The 23,000-nt window shown below is 40.9% G+C and overlaps 1 protein-coding gene across 1 annotated transcript in view; it reads right to left on the bottom strand.

Moving 5' to 3' along the window:
- Positions 1 to 7,607: 7,607 nt before the first annotated feature.
- Positions 7,608 to 23,000, bottom strand: part of tafa5a (TAFA chemokine like family member 5a) — a gene marked incomplete at its 3' end in the record, with an annotated part of 90,592 nt that continues 75,199 nt past the window's right edge. The window contains exons 3-4 of the mRNA XM_080518584.1: positions 10,413 to 10,600; positions 7,608 to 7,703 (exon numbers count right to left, since the gene is read on the bottom strand). Of these exons, the coding sequence (XP_080374710.1) occupies positions 7,608 to 7,703; positions 10,413 to 10,600 (284 nt within the window). The remainder of the gene's footprint in view (positions 7,704 to 10,412; positions 10,601 to 23,000) is intronic.

Genomic DNA, 23,000 nt, shown 5'->3' with positions numbered 1-23,000 from the left:
GCTGTCTGTCATGGGGGTCATCAAAGCTCTCCATAGTGCAAGAGTGTCGAGGGGGACCCTTGTCGCGTCATAGAGCCTGAGGGGAGAGAGGGAGAGGCGGAAGGTGGCATGGTTATCAAGCTGGAAGGACGATTTCAGTTTTGTTCTTCGTCCAGATTTTGACACAGTCACACCACCAACTCCACCACCACTATTATTGCATTTGTTTAAATAAGGTGTCTTGGAAACGTGCCTGTTTGGATTTGTCCAAACCTGGAGAGCTGTGATGTGTGTGTCCTTGTGAAAAGGAAAACATGCTTTGTTCCCATGTTAAATATAGAAGCGTGGGAGTGAATCAGACTCAGACTGGTTCTGCTTAACAGTAGACCACAAGAAAACTGAATTTAAACAATACTTTCACTCCTACCTAGTACATTCCAATCATCCATTTTTTAAACAGTGATCCTGAACAAAATGAGCAATAATAATAAGAAAGAAAACAATTCACTAATTTCTATTACAGAGTTTTTTTTGATGTTCTTCAGCCTGAACTTTACCTTTACTACAATCATTTTAAAATTGGTCAATCATTGACAAGCACTTTGTTTTGGGCCAGTGGTTTTAGAGAGCGGTGAAATGGCAGGAAAATTCTGGAGTTATCCTTTTAATTCATCGTTTGTTTATCAGTTTAAACAAAGACACATCAAAACAATGAATCAATCCCAATACCTGTGAACAATAAGGTATTATCATGTGAAAAACTACAGAAATTCAACCAAAACAAATTACTTGGTGGGAGACAAACCATATATGGTGTGAAAGTTAAGGGTGCAATGTGGACTCATCCTCCCATACTTTGAAAACCCATGTTTTAGACTAAAATAACCAAGCAACGGTTGGACGGATTACCATATAATGTGATGCCGGCTTTCATGGTCCTGAGAGAATGGAGCTTGTTGACTTGTTGGCTTTTCACTGCAGCAGAGATATGATAAAATTTTGTTCCACCTGCTGTTAGCCCAACACTATGTATATGCCAATTGTCTTGAATTAAACAATATAAATCAATTTGAGATCTCTGCTAACTAACTACAGAGAAGAAGACCTCTGCTTGATTCGTCCATCAGTAGGGAAAACTCCACCACTGTTTCAATGATTACTGGAAAGATTTTGTATGATCTGGCTTCACATTACATTTTTGATATTAAAACGCCCATGAGCCTTTACTTATTATTTCATATAACATTATATTGTTATAATGTAATTGTTATATTATTATATAACAATATTATATCTTCATAATACATGGTTACGCCTACTCATTGAATGAGTTGCACTTTACCATAAAGATAATATGACAAAAATACAACCCAAATATCCCCGGAGGAAAAAAAAAAGAAATGGACAAACAAAAAGCTGGTGTACTCCCTGTGTCCCTATTTTATCAAACTTTAATCTTTGAATCGCAAAAAATACTTAAATTACCCCACAAAAAATGAAAATAAAGGGAAAAAGGAAGCCATTGCTAGTGGACTTGTACAACTGTGAATAGCTATTGTGAGCCCATTTCCCAAGTAGCATCCCAATTACAAAATAATCAAAAAACACCCTACAAAACAAAACTGAACAAAACAAAAATCTTTGTGAGCTTGTTTTTCCAAGTAATATCCACAAAAATTAACTAAAACAGACCACAAAATAAGACAAGACAAATCAATGAGATAGCCAAAGGTAGGCCAACTGCAAATGGCCAAACATCTTTGTGGGGTGAAAAAGCAAGTCAAACTGAATATTATTTTTAAGACAATAACACCTGACAAAATGTCCCATTCCCATATTGACTTCTCAAGTTGTCACAATTCTATCAACTCCATGTTAATGGACATTAACTCAGTTAAAACGTGGCATTTTGATGGTAAACATGTTGATAAATATCCTTTGCGCTTGTGTGACTGTACATGTTGTCGCCACATCATTGTGTATAAAATCCAACACAAAGAGCTTGAAATGTTTCAGGTAAGACTGTGTGGATTGATAAGTGATGGTGAAAATGTTTTTCACCACACCACTTTAGCTGGATAAACTAGTGGAAATCTACTATGCTCTTCAGCAGATGCATTATCAGGACGCATAAAACAGGGCTGCTTTTAATCTTCAGTGCCTGGAAAGCAGACATTTAGGAGAAACATGTTGTTCTGAGAACATTGCATTTAGACGTGTGTGTGTGTGTGTGTGTGTGTGTGTGTGTGTGTGTGTGTGTGTGTGTGCGCGCGCGCATTTGTCCTTGCCTGTGTGTAGTTGCTGTTCCCTGCTTGTTGGAATAAACATGCAGCTCTTGTAACTTGGAGCCACCCACAGTGCAAAAAGAAAGCTGGCCACCAGTCCCTGCATTATGAAATTAATTACCATTTTTGGCCGCATGGAAATTTTGGAGCTGAGCTCTGTGTTGACACTCAGACAGGTAGGGGCCTCCTGCACTGGCTACAGAGGCTTTAAGTTTAGCAAACAACACTCACTTAGCATATAAATCAAACAAGATCTAAGGCTGTTAAAAAGAGCTTTGGAAGACAGCCTCCCTCATCCTTCAAGTCGGTTTCACTCGTCTCCCTCGCCGCAAACAGTCCCAACATCTTTCCACACTTCCCAAAATGGTAGACTTAGTCTTTTCCAAGCCAGGGCAATGTGCTGACTTGGCTCTCTGCAGGAGGAAGTTGGCAGACGTGGCTAATGGTTAGCAGCAACAGGGTTTCTTTCTCTTCCTCCCTTTTCTCTTAGCCTGTTTGGGGTGGCCAAGCAGCTGTCTTCTTAGTGGTGATTCTGTCCAACCCACTGTTGGATGTGCCTGGAGGGCCCAGAGGGATCAATTACCAAGGCCGGTACCGACCCAGAACCACGGGCGGAGGCGTTGGGGGGGGAGGACACAGTGATGGTGTGAGCGCTGGGGGACCCCATCAGGCTCAGGATCCCAAAGACGGCGAGGAGAGGAAGAAAGGGAAAGGAAATGATGGGGGGGGGGGGATGGAGAATGCTGGGGGAGGCCCTCAGCACTCGCTTACAGAGCCCGATCGAAGAAGCTTTTTCATACTCGGCTGAACACATGCTGTCACTGGCAGGAGTATAAACGCGTAAATACTCTGGAAGCTCACAGAGAGACACAGACCGGCCCGGGGATTGTCTGGTGCAAACTGTCCCCCTTGTAGAGAAAGGACATCTATGTGAGGATGAAAACAGGCTCCAGCGCCATGCATGCACACGAGGACATGTCACACCTACACTGTTCCTCAAACATACATGCATGTGAGCTCATTATGTCCCATATTGCCTTTTACTCAGTAGAGAATCTCTTCTCTTCTTCCTCTCCGCTCTCAGCGGTGAAAAGGTCTTGATCACAGTAATCACAGTCTTACCCTCAGTAGGTGCCAATTCTACTCATAGCACTCTATTCACAGTCTAAATACTCCAATCAGGCTCCACCAAATGGAGCATATGATTAAGATCCAGTTTGAGATTTAAGATATATATATTTTTTTTTTTTTGCCATTCAGTTGTTTTTCGAACTATCCTCCAGATATTATATAGCTGTTTTATTCAATGTCTGAACATTTCAGTTTGTTGTGTACAGGTCAAACAAGATTCTTAACACTCTGCATGATTACATAGGTTCTCTTTAGCGGCACACTGTGAGATTATCGCTTGAAAATATGGGCTGTACTTCAGCAACCCAGCTGTACTCGGTTGCTGGGTAAACAGTAAGAAAAAAAAAACCCTTGATGGGTTTGTCTTGGTGTGTAATTATAACTTGGTGAAAGAATGGTGACTTCTGAAACCCTAACCCATTTCTATTAATTTACTGGGCACTCGCCGAACGGCTTGACAAGAGCAACCGCCTGACGTGAAGCAACTGAAAATGACTCGGTGTTTCACCAAGCTTTACATCTAACCGGCTCGATTCTCTTTCCTCTGTCTTTCAGTCACACTCTTCTCTCTCTTTCTCTCCTCTTGTGCAGCGTTTCTCTCCTTGTTTTGAATTGTTCGTCTTATCAGTCTGTCACAAAAGCCGCCAGATAACCCGGGGTGATTTTTGCTTTTCTCCTCTTAACAGCAGCACTTCGCTCTGCCTCTTTCTCACCGAGCTCCCCCGCGTCGACGCACGCAGAGAGAGATGGCTCCTTGGCGCTTTTTCATCTGCCAGTCTAAAATGGTGGAGGGCACAACGCAGAGCATCCTCCTCTCCGGAGAGAGACAGCAGCACGCCTTTTCACTGAGAAAAGGACGTATAGGCGATGACTGCTGAGAAGACACATCGTCTTGCGAAAAGAGAGAACACCGTGCAAAGGCAGTGAAAGCAGCGTTTGACTATGATAAAAATGTAGATAAAGTTATTTAGCGTCATGGAGGGCAGGAAGTGTCGCGGGATCCCACTGCTGCAAAAATGTCTTTATCAGCCAGTTCTTTCAGGTGATCTTCCCAGGAATAACATTATACAGATTTAATCTCTGAGTTAAAGAAACTACTTTCCTGTTTGTTGGCATGAGAAGCTAAATGTAGATGTCTAAGTCACTGTGATATTCTTACACATTCTTATATACAGATTTGGGGGTGAAATCAGTTCATTCAGGTGTAGTTTGTTTTCTTCTAAAATTTAGCTTACAGTAATGGAGCGATTTGATACCCAGCCTACATTTACTCTACATGTATCTGTCAACCTTTCTATTTTAACACATATTCAGGTTACACTGGTAGGAATGTCTGACGCTTAAACAAGCATGATGTTTACAGTGCACAAACGGGGTAAAACTGTCTACTTCTTTCCAGCAGACCATATCTTATGTATATAAAACTAAAAACTGAGCTGTGTGAGAGTTTCGTAGATGCGGATTAGAAGTAGAGGCCTTTAAACATTTCTGGTGTGTTTTACAGGCATATTTCTTCCAATAGAATGATTGTTTCATCCAGAACTTTGCATAGTTTTTGTATAATCTATAGCTGACCTGGAAAACTGCCCATTACTTTAACTTTGAAGCATCATGCTTTTGTGTATTGGATAGAGTGGATGTGTCCACTAATGTTTGACTTCAGGGTGGTGTAGTATTTAAGTGCTCTTGTGTCACAGTGAGAAGGTCCCGGGTTCACATACTGGCTGGGCCTTTCTGTGTGGAGTTTGCATGTTCTCCCTGTATACAACTACTTTGACTCAACTTTCTGCCTTCCATCTGCAATTGTTGATTTGCATAGAGCTCGTAGAGGTTAAAAGTCTCAAAGACTTTAGGCATTCACCACTTCTTCTTCTCATTAGGAGCCCCCAAGAGAGACAATAAAATATGTCAAGACGTGAACAGTTCTGTGAGTAAGAGAGGTCAGATCTGATACTACCTGAGGAGCAAGGCTGATATACTGCTGCAGAAGAGGGTTTGACTGGTCATCCACTTATATTTTAAACATGCCCATTCATCCATCCATCCATATAGTTAATATATAAACCACACTTTGATGACTAATTTCTACCTTTTTAGAGTAACTTTTCATATTTTTTTTCTGTCTGTTTTTTTTTTTTAAATCATAGTCCAAAAGAAAATCAGCTCCAACGTGTTTTTCTATATTTGAATTCAATGTTGATCTTGTGTCAGGGCTGCGTGAGTCTGAGTCAATCCCAGCTGACTGAGGCGACACCCTATAAAAGGAAATCACAACCCAGAAAACAACAACAAATACAAAAGGAGAACATGCAGACTGCACAGAAAACCCCTTGGACCTGGATTCCAACCAACTGTGAAGCAACGACTGTTGCATTGTACTGCCCCTATGCATTTATCATTTACTGTGACAATAATGCAGTCAGAAATATACCCTGGAGGATCATTTAAAAACTTTGGAGATTGATAAGGCTCATTTATGGACTTTAATCTTCTATTTGGTCAATCCTTCAGACGAGAAACTTGTCACTACATCAGAGAGGAGCTTGATGCTGAAATAAATGACGTGCGATCGCTTTACAATCCCACCTCAACTTGATATGTGTACTCTCTAGCTGCAGTTGTTGTACTCTGCTGCTAAAAGTAACCCCACTCATAACGTCACTGTCAACAATAAGCAATGCACATATCAATCTTCATATATTTCTCCTCTGTAGCTGGCCTTGGAGAAATCCATACTGTGTTTTGTTATTGACAGGAACAAGTGCGTACCCTTCAAAGAGAAGGGTCAGACAAAGATAAATAGAGGCCCGGAGAGAGAGTAGGACAAGGAGGAAAGAAGTTGTGGCAAAAAAGGAAGAGAAGGAGAAAGCGATGAGAAAAGTACCTTCAATAGAAATTAAAGGGACGCGAGCGGCGAGAAAACAAGCAGACGAGGAAGACATTTTTACGCAAAAGCGCATCAAACATCAGCCGCGGCGATGAGTGGCATGGTGTGGGTTGGAGGGAGGACACGTAAGAGGCGACTAATCTGTCTTGCAACTCGCAGCGAGCCTTGTTGCCAAGTAAAGGTAGATAGGAGGTCAGCGGTGTCATCCCGAACAACAATCTCTCTCTGTTTGACAGAGAAAACACAAACTCTCAAACATTTGACCAATACACGCAAACTGCCTCCTGACATTTGTCCAAAATAGCTCTTTATGGGGCTACGGGGCTGAGTCAGATTGACTTGGCTTAGTCAAACGCCCCGAGGGATATGTCTGTTTGTCTGCATTGATGTTTTCGCACAAACACCTGACAGACAGGTCGGACATGCTCACTGGACTGTGCATAGCCAGCAGTCATCCTTGGGCAATATTGGGGTGGCTGCAGTTTGGGTTTAACCTTGAAAAGCCTTAGGGAAGGGGCCATTTGTTCAAAGTTAACCAGAGGGAGGCTGGGGAGTAAATTGTTTGTTTTGTTTTTGGAGGGCGATTCTCCCTTGGGCCTGCAGATAACAAGAGATTTATGTCACTTTTACTTGGCAGAATCGGCTTTAACCTTTAACGCCTTCGGGCAATTTTAGGTTATATGCACAAGCTGTGAAGTAATATTCAAAATCTTCCCGAGTTTCCTTGGCCTCATCCCGAAACTGAAGAGAGCACTCACATTAGCCCGGACCATCCATCATGAAAATGAACATTTTGAGAAGAATTTTAGACAATGACCCGAGTCTGCTTGTTGCCAGTTATTAGACTCCTTGATGGCTTAAACACACACGAGTACACGCGTACTGCCACAGACGAGTGCGCATAGCCGTCCAGCCATTTGACGAGCTGTCACCCGCTTTAAAGTAGCCAATGAAGCAGGCAAGAAATACCTGTCACATCCTGCATATTGTCAGCATGAGCTGGCGAGAGCCACTTTTGACTGACGTCAAAGGCGGGATGTGAAATGTAACATGTAGGCTGAGGCGTACCGGACAGGAAATAAGGGACGCACATTCGCAGCGGTGAATATGTGAACACTCACAAACCCACATGTCATGAGTGAAAGGGTGCGCATTTGCGGACACACATTGGATCTATTCTCATTGAAAAACATGGCAGGCACCCTATTTGCATACCTGGCACTTTGCAACGTGCATGCAAGCTCCATATCGTGTCAAATATAATAAATGGTTCCAGCTTCAACATACTGTATGCTCCCTCATGAGCATGTGTGTGGGCTATTTGTCTACCCCGATAACAAATTAGGTCGGAGGTGGCGCATGTAGCCACTGTCAACTCGGGCCTCCACAACCAGGTTAATATTCGGGTTTGTGTCAGAGCACTGAGGGACACGCATGACTCACAAGACAGTGAGAGCACAGGGGGGGGGGGGGGGGGGGCAGGAGCTGAGTGATCGCAGAGCGCATCGCCTCGGCTCAGGATCCAGCGTGTCTTTCCGCACCGTGCTCATGTGTGTGTTTGTCTTTCAGCGGGGACGCATAAACAACTTAGTCAGCTGATGACTAAATCATGACAGATGCATTAATGATGCCCCACCGGTCCTCGGTGCTCACCCATTGACATTCACAGGGCAGCTGTGTTGTGTGTGTGTGCGCGTGTCGTGCATATTGTGTAACATGTTACTCCACGCAAACCTCTTTAATTGCTACAGTATAGACTGTGCATAGAAGTGGGGGAGCAGCGGTGTTTATGTGACTTGTAAAGTGGGCGCGGAGGGGGGAAGCAGCGGGAGGGCGGCGTTGAAGAAGGGGACGGCGTACGTTGAATAGGTTGAAGTGGAGAGGCAGAGGAAGCTGGTGGAGCTGGATATTGAGATGCGAAAGATCGGACAAGTGAATGACTGGGCGGCTTCTTAGCCAATACAATCCATGGCCACCCATCTGCTGCCGTCATTAACATCAGGAGCAGCCCTAATACAAGCTAATTACGGATCGTGGCGAAGTAAACAAAGTGTGTTCAGTTCTGTGGCGATGAGCTGAAAATGAGGAGGGCTGGATTGCGAAGTGAATGTCACTGGTTTTCTGGGGTTGTCGGTGCACTTGTGGCTGGGGCAGAGAGTGCAGAGACTATTTACTTGGAGTGGGTGCTTAAAGGATCACTGGAAATCATGTTTCCACAACATGGCGACCAAAATGGGCACAAATGCCAACAATGTAAGGAAATTATAATAAGTTGCTGGCAGGAATCACGTTGATTTACTGTAAATGGGATGAAAATATGTTTCCTGATTGTAAAATTTATAGACAATTAGAATAAAAAAAGAACAAGATTTACTGTACAAGTAATCAAATTACACTTGAAGAACAACTGTGCACATTAAAAAAACAAAAACAAAAAAAAAAACATTTCAATACGCTACCATAGTTTTGAATCAGAAAGTCAATAATTGCCTCAGAGAAAGAAAAAAAACCAACAACAACACTGAACTCTGTTAATAAATATGGAAAAAGGAAGTCTTGACATTCAACCATGATGGGTGTAACTTGATCACTCTTGAATTATTCAAACATCCGCAGCTTTTGTATTGATCACTGGTATTTTCAGATGCTCGGGTCCTTTCACTGTAACTCAAGATGATGCTCGGGTTTAATACAAGTGACAGTTTGATCAACATAAAAATATGTTTACTTGTAGGGAGTAAGTGTCCGTCAGCAAAATACATACAAGGTACAGATAAATGCAAACTACTTCAGTAGAGTAATCAAGGAATTAACTCGTCACACCTGCAAATATGTTACAACTATATTGTATACTATAACTAATAGTGATCAATTGATAGAGGAAATAATAGGATATCATGATCGTTTTTTATGTACGTTCTTGATCTGTGATATTTGATTGCAGAAACTAGAACTGGAACGATTTCACTGGATAATTATTCAAATGTGGTGACTTGTAGCTGCGTTTATGTGTAAATACGTGGCCCAAATGTAGTGAAATAACTCAGGGTTTGTTTTAATATATGTATTTAATCTATTATTAGCAATTTTTGTGTTCAGTAAAATGAATTCACACGAAAAGAAAAAAAAAACACACACAACTGTGTTTTCACGAGATAATTCCTAAAATAGTTTCTCTAAGATTTAAAATGAATAAATAAAGCTTTAATATTTCATCATAGTTGTTTTTAAATGTTCTAAAATTCTACATTTTAACAAGGTATAAGTAATGTTTCTGATTTTAAGGTCATCCTTTCTTTTTCCTATTTAGGTACATTTATAGAGCTATGTTTCTTATATGTTAGGGATATATGTTTGTTTTTTATTGTTTTTTTTTACAAATTTCTCCTCAGATTTCATCATATTGATGACTAAGTAGTTTGAAGCTACTGAATGCTACATGAAGATACAACTCCTCTGGTGGAGACACAAAGAAATGATTTAGCAAACTTACATCTGACATGTTACCGTATGAAGTCCAAATAACATGTCTGAAATACTTGACGTGCATGTACATCAGTTACACCTCACTGTGTTGCATCCTGAAAAGTCTAAGCGTCAAACATTCTTATGATATTCTATTTACATTTGGGTTGAGTTGCTGCAGGGAGAGTAACCAATCTTGGCAAGGACATGAAATAAAGAATAAAATGTGTGATGCGTCCGGTTTTGCTTTTGTAATGTAATGAGTTTGATTCTTATCCTTGACAAGGCCAAAATGAAATAAAGACTTAGCAGAGTATGTCTAAACTTTTTTTTTTGTTGTTGTTTGTGTTTTATTAAGTTTGACACATTTTAAGGACAATGCTATACAAGGTTGTTGTGGGTTGCTGTTTCACTGTGTGAACCAATGTTTGCTTGCAGCCTCCCACTAAACAGTCTCATCTAACGAGATTTAATGTAAACATCAATCAAATAAACCCAGATTTTAAAAGTTACCGCTTCCACTTTGCATACACCTGCAAATTAAGATATTTCTAATTACTAACAACAATTCAGCTTGTTAAAACACTCTACGAAGAGATTTACTCATTGGCATTTAATTAATACATTGACCAAAATGTAGCCTTGTGTTGTTTGTCAGTGCACACATGCCGGCGTGTGAGTGGTGCATTCATCCCGCAGGGGGCTTGAAGAGAGCCTGAACTCACCGTGGTGGTTTTCACTCGGCCTCCAGGCTGTGTACAAGTCCAGCCAGATTTATTGACTAACAGGTCACAGCCTTCATCCTCCAAACATGGCACCATCTCGCACCACTGCTTTTTCCGAACAATGCCAGCTGCAGGAGAAACAGAAGAGAAAGGGAAAGATTAGAAAGGAATAAGAAAAATGGGAGAAATAACCAGATGAGGAGGAATGGCAGATATAAGAGCAGAGATGTCACGATTAATAAAACAGAGCGGATTGTTTGATGACTGGTGGAGATACATTGAAACATGCCTGAAAAAGACACATGGAGGATAGAAGAGACAATCAGAAATACGTATGAATGGAGTGGAAAAAGATGGAGAGAGGGAAGTTGCAGGTAGATGAAGAGCAATGGAGAAAAAATAGACAATTGAGTGGTGGGAGAACAGAGGGCGACGCTGAGAGATGAGGGGGAATCAGACAGATGGAGAGAAATGAGGAGAGCTGTGATCATTCAGGTAAATATGATCATCAAACATCACAAATGTTATTGAGAAGCTTTTACAGCTTTGTTGTTATCCGCAACATTTCAAGCAGCATGAAGAGTTTTGTACGAGCTGCACATGAGCTCCTCCCAACAGGATGGGAAACCCCCCAAAAAAAGAAGTGGAATACAGTTTGAAAAATATGGGACGTTCAACACAATTTTGTCATAACTAGTGATCTGTACTTTTATGCTCGTCTCAACTATCCATACTGTACTGAAGTTCCACATTTCAGTTGGAGAGTTTCTGCATATCCCAGAAGAAGCGTCTCAGGCTTCAGCATGCCACTCGCACTGGCTGCATTAATAGACAGAGACATGAGGACAATGCCGATAAATATGGCGATGATCAAACGGTTTCCTGTCAAGTCAAAGAAGCCATTTCTGCAGCCGCAGTGTCATTTCTCTGTTTGGGTCATGTTTTCGGCCATTTTGATGCTGGGGAGGGTGAAACCTGCCATTTCAACCACCCCTGCTTCCTTTACTGGGGTTTTTGTCAATAATCTTAATTCTGTAGATGGGTTTCAAGGTGTTGGGTGGGGTGCTGCAGAATTCCAGTAGATGCTCTTTGCTGGTATAACTTGCTCTTTCTTCAGATAAAGTAGAAGCATGAAACATTTTGTGGAGTTTGCATGTTGCGATACATGCTTTTTTTTTTTTTTCCTTCAAAATTCATGAAGATACATGGTCTGTATACTTTGGATGACGTGTGGATTCCCATCCAGCAACTATAATATAGTATAGCACAATATTATACACATAGAAAATATGACTTGGAATGGGGCAGATTTGATGCAACTGGCTATATGTAGGTACTGTGCATATAGCATTAATAAGAGCTCAAAACTATAGCTATCATATTAATAAAGTAGGTGTATTAGCATACATTAAGAGGCACGATTTGACACAAAGATACAACTTTGTTAAAAAAATATTTTTTTCCTGTGCTCAGTGCAACAAATTTCAGTAAAAATGCAAAGTCAGCATCCCCATAGCCACATAGGAGGAAGAAAGGTTAAAAAAAAAAAAACCCAGAAGAATTAAAGTAACAGATAATTGGCTGAAACCTGAGCTTTTTTTACAGTTCATGAAAAATGATCTCTTTTCTATACCTGCTTAGTCATCTCAGGATTGCGGGAAGCTGGAAACTCTTTGGATCAAAGCCAATTACACAGAGATATTTACACCGACTAGCAATTTAAAGACACAGTTTTTTTAGATTGAGAAAAAACTGTTTAGATAGACATTTATTTGGATTGTTGGACGTGTGCAGGTGATTAACAGCAAGTGTCAAAGGATCACAAATTTACATTGAAGCCCAGCCTGTGCACTAGATTACATAATAACAGCAGGAATGAAGGTATTACTCAAACTGTGAAAACAATATTCAAGCCACTTCTGCAACATTAAACACCCCCCAAGGAGATTTCACTGTAAACAAACATAATTTTTGGTAAACAAATATAATTGTGTTCAACAAAAAGTGCAGCGGGGAAGATCGTGGCTGCTGGGGGAAACGACAGCAAACACACACAAAAAAGTGAATTTAAGGCCCATTATAGTATAAATGCGGGAACATGATGTGCTTCTTGGTGTAATACAAAGCCCCTCTAAAGATTAGGTATCTAATCACAGTCTGGTGTCCCAAGTTGACGTGCAATCTTCACAAATCAAAAAGTTTTGTATGAAAAAAAAAAGTATTAAAAGATAAAATCCAAGAAGCCCACATGTCTGCCAGTACATGCAGAGCAGAGAGATGGAGGAAGACAAAGAGGTGAGCTCAGATAGGAGAATGAATGGAAACAAAGTGTAGCTGGATAAGTTTCTTGACCATTACATGATAAACATGATAAACAAAAAAAGGATACATTAAATTATGTTCATATCCGTATGCATTTATGGATGGGAAATAGCATCCTTTAATGGGTATCAGTGAAATCCGGCGTGAATTATGTGGTACACATACATCATATCTTTCACGGCCTTTCTGGCTGTCTTATAAAACATGTCGAAATTGTGCTCACCTCCATATCTACGTATGAATTTGCTCTAAGGGCACCTTCAGTAGCTGTCATAACCTTGCATGTAGATCATCAGTGGGCTCGGCACTCAATGCTAATATCTGCTTGCCATAAACAATATCTATATGGCGATCAATCCATGAAATATGTATACCTTCCCGAGCACTGTATGGCCAAATGCGAGTGTGAAACTGACAACGATGTAAAGCATCATTATTGCTGAGTGCAGTTCCTGCTGACATGCTATTCGAGGTTGAAATACTCAGCGACACTGTACGTTGCCTCAAGGCTGGCGGCAGACAACATAAAGCCTATTTAACTTGTATATTTCCTCACTTTGGGGACAAAGTTACACAAGGGGAGGAAGGCAATTTCAAGCAGCTCAAACATATGAAAACTATTAAAAGTTGTCAGGGCGCGTAAATTACCGCCTTCCCTTGCCATTTTCTGGTAAGATGCATTTCAAAAGTTATCGTTGCAGTTTGCCTATTAAACAGTCCACAAGCTGTTTACTTCGAGACATGCTAAGCACCTTTTTAGGCTCTCTGTGCAGCTTTGAATTGTCTTCTTTGAGGGATGTTGAGATTGTGTGATCAACTCCATTACCCTCTACATTTTTGAAAGATCTGACAATACTACCAAACAATGAGACAGTGTAAAGTATGGGAACTTTAGCCAGTGTAGTAATACCAAAGTATGCAGAATAATAAAAGTATTTAATTATGAAGGACACTTTCATGCATCCTTTATTCATGAACTATCCAAAACCAACGTTTTTGCCACGATATAATTATTCATTAAGTGTAAGTGTTTCACAATATCAACTACCAGAGAGAGTGGTTATTTCCCCGTATGATGTCATGAAGGGAAAATCTCTGATTGGCCTGTATGGGCACACATTTGCTAAAAAAGGTGGAGCAAGCAAGTGAGGGAAATTAAATACTTTCTTTACTTCTGGGGCCTCATATACAGGCTATGGGGACATATATTACTGCTAAATAAAAACCATTATAATATGGAACTTTTCATTTTTGAATTTTCCAGAGATGCACAGATAAACTTTCCTCACTGTTAGGATGCTGCACTGATCATGCTGTTGGGCTGCCTGTCAAATCAGACATTCAAAGTACTTTTAATTTGAATCAGGAAAACAAACCATTAACTTGAAAATGTTGAATAAATGACTTATATCTAAGGACAAATGTTAGCTGTTACAGACACGTCAGAAAAGATTACATTTTTCATAGAAAGAAATTCTGTTTCAATGCTACGACACAGGCTTTTTAAACCTCAAAAACAATTCGGGTAAGCAGTCAATTCAAATCTCCTATCTGTTAAATATAGAGCTACAGGCGGCTGATGTCTCATCATGTATACTGGAATAAAATGGAAACAGCCACCCTGGCTCCGCTCGACTACTGTGTGACTCACAACCGTTTCCAGCCAACAAGTAGTCACATAATCCCACATCAGCAGGGACAAATTGTAATGGTTTTACAGAAAAGGGAAATTATATTAAACCACATATCGCTTTAAGCTTCAGAGGGCACATGTACAATTATGTTCCCCTCGAAACGAGTGCAATTTGCTGCCCACTCCTTTGTTTTTATTGTTTGAGGTTCAATGAGCTGACTTCATATTGGCCACCCTATTTTGTTTTTTACAAATTTACTAAACTCTCTTTAGAATTGAATGGATGGGAATGTCACAGTGAAGCATGACAACAAATCTCTTTCAGCTGTCATGGTTTTCTTCATCTCAAAAGCTAGACTCCTGAAGTTTAAAAAAAAAAGTCTTTATTCCACCTATTGTGACTGTTTTGTTCAGACTCCTCTGGACCTCTTACAGCAGCTTTTTTTTCTGATTTGTACTGAGGCGCTTGTGGGATTTGTTCTCACAAGACATATGAGATAGGCCAGAGCAAAAAGTAAATATAAAATTTTATGGAAATCCAAAGGAAACTGTTCAACTCCAACCAGCACCACCTCAGTAGTATTAAATGTGGTCTAGAGAAAAGGGTGTAAAAGCAGGATTTGTAAATCAAAAAAGGAAGAAAGAAGACAGATAAAAAAAATATACAGGGCATAATGAAAACGTGCTGCTCATTAAAGTGAAAGTAAAAAAAAAATGCTCATCAAGTTGTGATAGCTTGAGATCTGCCAGTGTTTTCAAGAGTATTTCTCTGTTTTCCCCTTTAGTTATTTAATCTGTTACCATAGATTTACCTAATGAATGTTGTCAGCAAGGTCACTTATACAACTCACTAACGGGCTTTGTTTCGCTTCAGAATTACCATCCAGTGGGGTGACCCTCAGCTGATGAAGATGTATCACGATGCCGGGTAAACATCAGTAAGTAGCGACTGAACACTGGTGTGTGTGTGTGTGTGCGCATTTGAATGGTGTTCCCTGCATCTGCCACAAATGTCATTTTTGACAGCAAGAAGTATAAAACAGCTCCATCAGTGATGACATTTGGGAGATAAGCTATCACAATAGTGTCATATGAATGATGTAATGTGATTTAATAATGGAAACACGCAGGCATTTCAGGGCCACAGTGTACAGTTAGGATCAGGGGTGTTAAACACAATTCAATTTGGAAACACAGATTTAGGCAAGTTTGGAGTTGTAACTACAAACTTGTTTGCTTGTTCTTGTAGTTAGAGGGTGGAGGCGAATCCACTCAAGAAGCTGAAACAGCAACAGAAAGCACAAAAGCATCCAAGATGTCAACAACTACTGCCTGAAAATGTCGTATACATCAAAAAAAGCAAGTTATACAGTGTCGTAATTGATGTATTTGATGTAAATGACCGATTTGGTTTAATTCAGCAGTTTCAGCAAAGTTATTGAAACTACCTGGTGTAAAGTGATCACCAGCAAAAGCAGGGGTAGCCAGTAATGCCTCTCCATCAACATGGCTTTCAACAAATTAGGTGAAATTCTTCAGGTCATCGTTTCAATTATTTTTTTTAGAAAGTTATTTGCTTGGGCTATGAGTCAGATGGTGAACAATAACACAAGGTTCCCAGCTGTACAAGACAAATATACAATCAAAGTGAATGAGTTCTTGTTATCCATTTTCACCCTTGACGTATTTAGTGAAGCTTAATTTCATGATTGTAAAACACTAAAACGTGTTTTTACGATTTCAATATTGACACTGGAAAGCCATATTTTGGTGGGTGATATCTGAAGACAGTGGTAAAAAGTTTGATTCCCTCGCTTCCGGAGTTGATTCCATCCGTAGTTAACATGGATTCACAGCCAGAGCAATCCAACAGTGACCCAGTTTCACTGCAAAATACTCAAAGTGTCAGAATTGTGGGGAACATCTCCAACTACTTCGGCAGCATCATTTTCCCCTCAGTGTCCATCTGTGCACACAATTTTCCCCAAACTCTTCCATTTTTTATCATGTTTGAGCTCAATAACATGAGTAAATAACAATTTTACAACAAATGATGCTTGTATGTGTGTCCTAAGCCACAGTTTGAGAAACATGCGGCTTTAATATTCACATTTTAGCAATCCTGAGACATGGAGAGGCGCAGTAGTGGTGTGTAAAATGTTTTCGAAAAAATAAGTGAAGCCATCATCTGCTGCTTGACTGCATTCTGAATTGGATGGACGGCAGGTTTCAGAGCGTGTTGTCATATGACTGATCGGTTTGTTTACATTGCTTGGGACTTCATAGCCGATGGTGTGATGGAAAACACATCTGCATATGCTCCCACTCTGATTGTAAAGAACTGTAATTACTATAAAAGAAGGGTGGACATTATTCCCACGGCTGACTGGTCCAATAGCAGTGATTCATCATTGGGAGTAATAAGAAACCGTGAAGACATGTTAAGACTCAGCCCCGATCCGTCACATTTGGTCTCGCGCCACTAGCTAAACTCATCTCCCAGCAACATCTTGGCTCACAGTGGCACTATCTGTTACTATTTGACCATATCACTGCTGTGCTGCTGGTGTGAGGGCACTGGCTTATGTTGAAACTTATTAGATTTGAGGGTGATATGAAATGGGGGAAAAAAAACATCCCACACATGCAGGCCCGGGAAAGGCAGGAGCCGGCTGGAATCAACTCACACACACATACACACACATTCGCAGGTTGAAAGCTATGTCTGTGTAAGGGAAGGTATCAGCTCTGGTTTCATCAGCGAGAGATAAGGAGCTGAGAAGGAGAGAACATTATTAAACCCTCCATGGGACACTTATCTTCCCACCAAATGGTGGATCACACTCGTGTCAACAGCCAGCATCTTGGCCTAATAAATTCTGTCTAATGCCATGCCAGGCCTGTGATGGCAAGAGAATGATGGGCTGGAGTGCATCTGTGTTTGTGCGAGAGAGAAAAAAAGGAGAGAGAGGAAAAAATGAAGAACAATGGTTAAGAAAACAGAACACCTAAAGGACAGACCAGAAAAGGTGTATAATAGATGCAGTTCAGCACTCTTCCTGATATGGCACCGAGATAAAAAGATAGGGAAAGATAATTACAAAGTGTACAGATCAGATATGGCTCCAGCGGGTCTTAGAATCAGCAGCGTGTCAAGGGCAGCTGATGCTGGGATCCAGATACGGCTGTGGCTGTGCTTCTTTAATAACAGTGGCCTTTTCAAGATATCTGAACTTTTGTGAATAAAACATGTGTGCATATATTGTACAGCCATTGCAGCCGGTGGCGTTGCAATGCAGTCTGGATCATGCACATACACAGCCACAGTGATCCTCAGTATCGTGATGGTAACTCTGCAACATCACTGCTATAAGAGCTATCAAACTGATGTGCCTGATGAAAAAAATCTTGACTCATTTGTGCTTTTATTTTCCTAATTTTCCTAATGTGTAGGTCTTCCACAGTGGACTTTCAGAAGATTAATATGTATTTTTAAATACCAAACAGATAAAAAGGAAAAAAAATGCCCAGATACTGTGTAAAAACTGAAAATCCATAATCGTAATTTGCTCTCAGGTTGAAGATTAGATCAGACAAAACATGATTGATCTCTTTTAAGCCGGTTCACTCAAGTAAAATAAACTTCCATCACCACCATACAGCAGCTTAAAATGTATAAATTGTTAATGCCAATCAACATTGGCATTAAAAATTTATAAAGATGACAATGTGAGATTATTATGGCTACAATGCCAGTGAATATTTACACAATACATAATTATTTCCCTTTCCCTATCAGCTAAATAACATGGTACATGTTAACGGAAGACAAAAGTCTGATAAGCCTATCGCTGGTCCATGGAGAAGGTCCTGAGTAGATACATGCAGTAAGTAGCAGATAAGAGCCACAGCTACAGCTGTCCCATTGTGGTTTGTGTCTTTCATTCCTCTTTTTGTTCCATTTTTATCCTCACAACCAAGACTCAGATTTTATCCAGGTCCATAAGTGATGACTGCATAAGCTGCTAATTTGGAACTGAGTGCAGTCATTAAAAATGAGAACATTTGCTCCCATTAGTTTATTTTAGCTCAATGTTTGACCCTTTCAACACTTCAGCTCATGGCATCCACTAGTCTGTGTGCCACACTGTGTGACTGGCACGCACGCACACACACACACACACTTTGTCTTTGCTCAATTCACTGCCCACGTCTGCTTTCCTAATACTTCAGCACACAACTCAGGCCTTCTCGCGCCCAGTGACGGTGAGTCAAATAGCCTTTTAAGCAAATTCACTGTGTCTTCATTCTGCTTTGAATATGTGATGAATTATCTCCCTGTGTGGCTCTTCTTACTGTGAAAATCTCCCCGCTGCAACATAAGCACGCGTGCATAAGCTCACGTTCGCATGAGTGCTCGCCCCTTTTATGTTATTGGTGATCTGGCACTTTAGGATCACTCTACACTGCATGCGCGCGCACGCACACACACACTAATCTCTTTGCTGACATGTCAGGCAACAAAGTCAAACAAAAGACGACTTGAAAAGGCCCAACTGAGTACCATTAAGACTCCAAGATTTGCTTTCATCATGGAAATCCCCTCCCATGTCTCCTTTTACAGTGGATCTGCTATCTGGATAATTAACTGTACTATCTGACCTGCCGCGGTAGGCAGATGTTCTCTAAACCTGAATCGAGCCGAGCAGGCATTAGGAGGAGGCTCAGTGGAATGTGAGAGAAAAACCCAACGCAAAGAAATAAATCCCTGCGCTTTGTAATTAGGCACCATCTCTCCTCTACCCCCCCTCTCCTCTGCTCACAGCTGATCTCCTCTCGGCTAATTTCCCCTTGTCTTTTTTTTTTTTCTCGTATGTCCCCTCCTCACAGCCATTATTTTCTCTGTTTGAGTTGTGTGCCTTCTATTTCTGCTCCCTCCCCAATCTCATGTCCTCTTCTCTGTTTTCTTTCTCTCCTCACCTCATTTTCCTTCTTAGGCCTTCTTGTTCCTTTCTAGTCTATTGCCTTGCCTGATTTTCATAAGATTATTCCACCCGTTCGGCAGTCTTGATGAGATGAAAAACTGTCAAGCCCTTAAAAAAAAAAAAGAAGAAGCTTGAGTTTTTTCACTTTTTTGTGTGAATTGTGTCCTAAATAGCTCCTCTGCACTCATGGAACTTCAAGAGGCAGAAATAATGAGATAGCATGCTGACTGACATTTTGCAGACTTCGACCATGTGTCTGTGCATGTACAGTATGTGTGCTTGTGTGGGTGTTTTGAGTTTTGTGTGTGTGTGTGTGTGTGTGTGTGTGTGTGTGTGTGTGTGTGTGTGTGTGTGTGTGTGTGTGTGTGTGTGTGTGTGTGTGTGTGTGTGTGTGTGTGTGTGTGTGTGTGTGTGAGAGACAAAGAGTGAAAGAAGAATATTTCCTTACTCTTACTACAATACTGACAGAGACAATATTTGGAAATTTGACATGAAAACAATTATTTTGCCAACTTGAATCAAGACCTTTTCCCGTTTTTTTAATTTGAATGATTAAAAAGAAGAACTCGGATTAATAATAGCAGAATATTTGATTGCAGCATGAATAGTTTCTTATTACTCTCATCTTTTCTGCATTCATTCATCTATCCAACCAGGCAATACAATTCACTATTTTATCAATATTGCCAATTTTTTTCCCTTGGAGGTTACAATACAGACACATGTTCAATATAAAAGCTTTGATGTGATGCAGTGGCTCAAAATCTGAAACAAATCTAATACATTGTGTATTTCATGCATAATATATTTATGAGAAATTGTAAAGAAACAACATATTTTTCATTTCAACTTTCAATTTAAAAGGATTCACATCTACACAGCCTCTTTTATTCGGAAGAATATATATCCGTCGCAAAGCATGTTTGATTGTGTAAAAACTGAAATTGTAGCATGATGAAACTTTCTTTGTTCCCTCATGTCCAAACATCTGAGCTGAATGCTTCTTGCCACATTGTTGCTTGCAGCTACACTCTCCTTTTTCCTGCATACTATTTATGCTAGGTGCCATTGTTGTGTATAACTGGCAGGTTGAGCGGCGTGCCGTTGCTCGGGGCTTGTTTTCTGCAGTGTGCCTGCACGGTTGTGTACGTGAGTGCGCGCTGGCCACCAGGTACCGCTCATATCGTCCTTTCACAGATGTGCTCTGACATTTCCTCACAACTGAACGCCAGCAGCAACCCCGGCTTTTGGGGGCGCACGCGTGTGCACGCGACATACATCCAGCAGACACAAACAAAAAGGAGAGCCCAAAGGCGCTGTGAGCCAGAGGAGGAAATGTCACAGTGAACAGGAGTCTGTGGGAAAGCGATCTTCTAACACTGGTGTCTAGAGAGACGCCAGCATATCGGCTGTAATCCTCGAGCATACACACCTGGAAACAGGTTCTGAACACAAGCAACGTATTCAGTAGCCTATGGAAAATGTGTAAAACGTGGCTTATTTATCACGGGATATGTTGCCCCCTCTGAGAATAGCCCCACTCTGAGCTCTCCAAACACTAAATGTCAGCAAAGTTTGACAGAATTCATTCAAGGACCAGAGCTTGAGTGGCAGTTTTCTTAACGATCGCAACAAGATGCAGTCATCTGCAAATAGCAACACTAAGGGACTCCAAAGACCACCCAGGACTCGGAGGGTCGAGACTCTAGACCAGGGGTGGGCAATCCTGGTCCTCGAGGGCCGCAGTCCTGCACGTTTTAGATGTTTCCCTGCTCAAACACACCTGTTATCATGATGAGGCTCTGCAGAAAGCTTGACAAGGAGCCACTAATTCCTGTCAGCTGTATTGATGTGAGGAGACATCTAAAACGTGCAGGGCTGCGGCCCTCGAGGACCAGCATTGCCCACCCCTGCTCTCGACCTTGATGGAGCAGGAGCAGTAAAATGCACACTTCGTCTAGTTGACGTTGTGTTCTTATGTGCAACTGTGCTCGCAGTGTGACAGGCTGTCACAAGTACATGCACATACGCCTACCCACCAGATACGCATAAAAACCCACATTCGGCATCAACTTCAAGAAGTCATGTGACGATGCGAAGTCCATTTTTCAGAGGTGTTAGTGGAGCTATTAATAGTAAGAGTTCAATGAAAGCCGGTTGCAGCAGCTGTTCAATGAGTGGAGATGTATTAGTCGGGCTTGGTTTCCAAACATTGTAAGTCAATGCAAAAAAAAAAATACTCTTGGTATATGTTTTACCTATAATAACATTATAGGTCAGTTCTCACCATTTGAATTGATGCTTTATCCTTAATCGTTAAATTCCTAGTTATACGTTCTCAAGTGGATGATTTTATCTAATGTTCAGACCATTTAATAAACACTGCCTTACATAGACTTGAATAATTTGTAAAGACATCTTAAAGTAGAACTTGGGAAATAGGAGTATGTAAAGCAGGAAGGCTGCGGCTTTTCTTAAAAGTTTCATGAGTCTCAACATGACTGATTGAATTGGGTGTTATTACTTGATACAGGTGTAGGTGTTTTCTTGCAATTCTGATTTTGGCTGGAATCTGCTGTTTGCGCGTTCCCCTCTTAATGTGCATGCATATCTTTCTAAAGCCCCATTTATACAACAATGTTTCAAGTGAAAAACGCATCATCTTTGTGTTTTCGTTTCACATTGACACAGCAACGTTCTGAACACAATGCCCGTTTACACAGAAAAGGCAGAAATGCTGACGCTGATGTAGTTAACAACAAGTTGACACTGTTGTTTTGGTAATGAAACCAAACACAAATCTGCACGAGAAAGATTGTATAAGAGCATTTAATGACATTTAACGGATGCCCAAAACACAATGAAAGTTTCCCGTTTACACTTGAAAATGTTGTGTAAAGTGAGTAAGTAATCAGGCTTTCTTTCCCAGCCCCAAAAATATGCAACTGAAGGTACATTTGTGACTATTATTCCCCAAAAGGTGTGAAACTGTGGTCTTGTGTGTCTCTATGTTGGCCCTGTGATTGATTGGTGAATAGCTCAAGTCTCCTGGAGTGACTCTGAGTTTCAAAACAAAGTGGATGTATTACCGGGACCATGGCCAGCTTGCAATAGAAATGTTCATTTCAGTGAGACTTCCTTAGTAAAGGATATCAATAGATCAGTAGATGTGTCCAAGCTACAAGGGGCTACATTTTATGGGGAAATATGTTGTTATCTTTTAAGACTCATTGCGTTGTGTCATATGGCTACGCTGTATTAGTGTCTCTCCGAGGCGACATAACGCTGGGGGGAAAAAAAACCCCAAAAGAAAAAAAAAAATCACTGAATGCTTACACTGTCATTAACAACAGTTGAATGAGCAACTCATAAACAATACAAAGCCCAAGGAGGTGTGACAAACCAACACGCAAAGCATTAGAATGGCTGAGCGTAAAAATGACGGCGTTTGATGACAGCCCTGATCGCGATGCGGCAAGTGATGAAGGTGACTACACTGAGGGTGATGATAAATGACACAGTGACATACTTAGACTAAAGTAGAACAATGGCTCGGGGCCGAGCACAGAAATAAACACTCTAAGATAA

This window comes from Blennius ocellaris, assembly GCF_963422515.1.
Source record: "Blennius ocellaris genome assembly, chromosome: 22".
Taxonomy (NCBI): domain Eukaryota; kingdom Metazoa; phylum Chordata; class Actinopteri; order Blenniiformes; family Blenniidae; genus Blennius; species Blennius ocellaris.
Note: the sequence above shows the minus strand (reverse complement) of the source record. Positions and strands in the feature narration are given on the sequence as shown.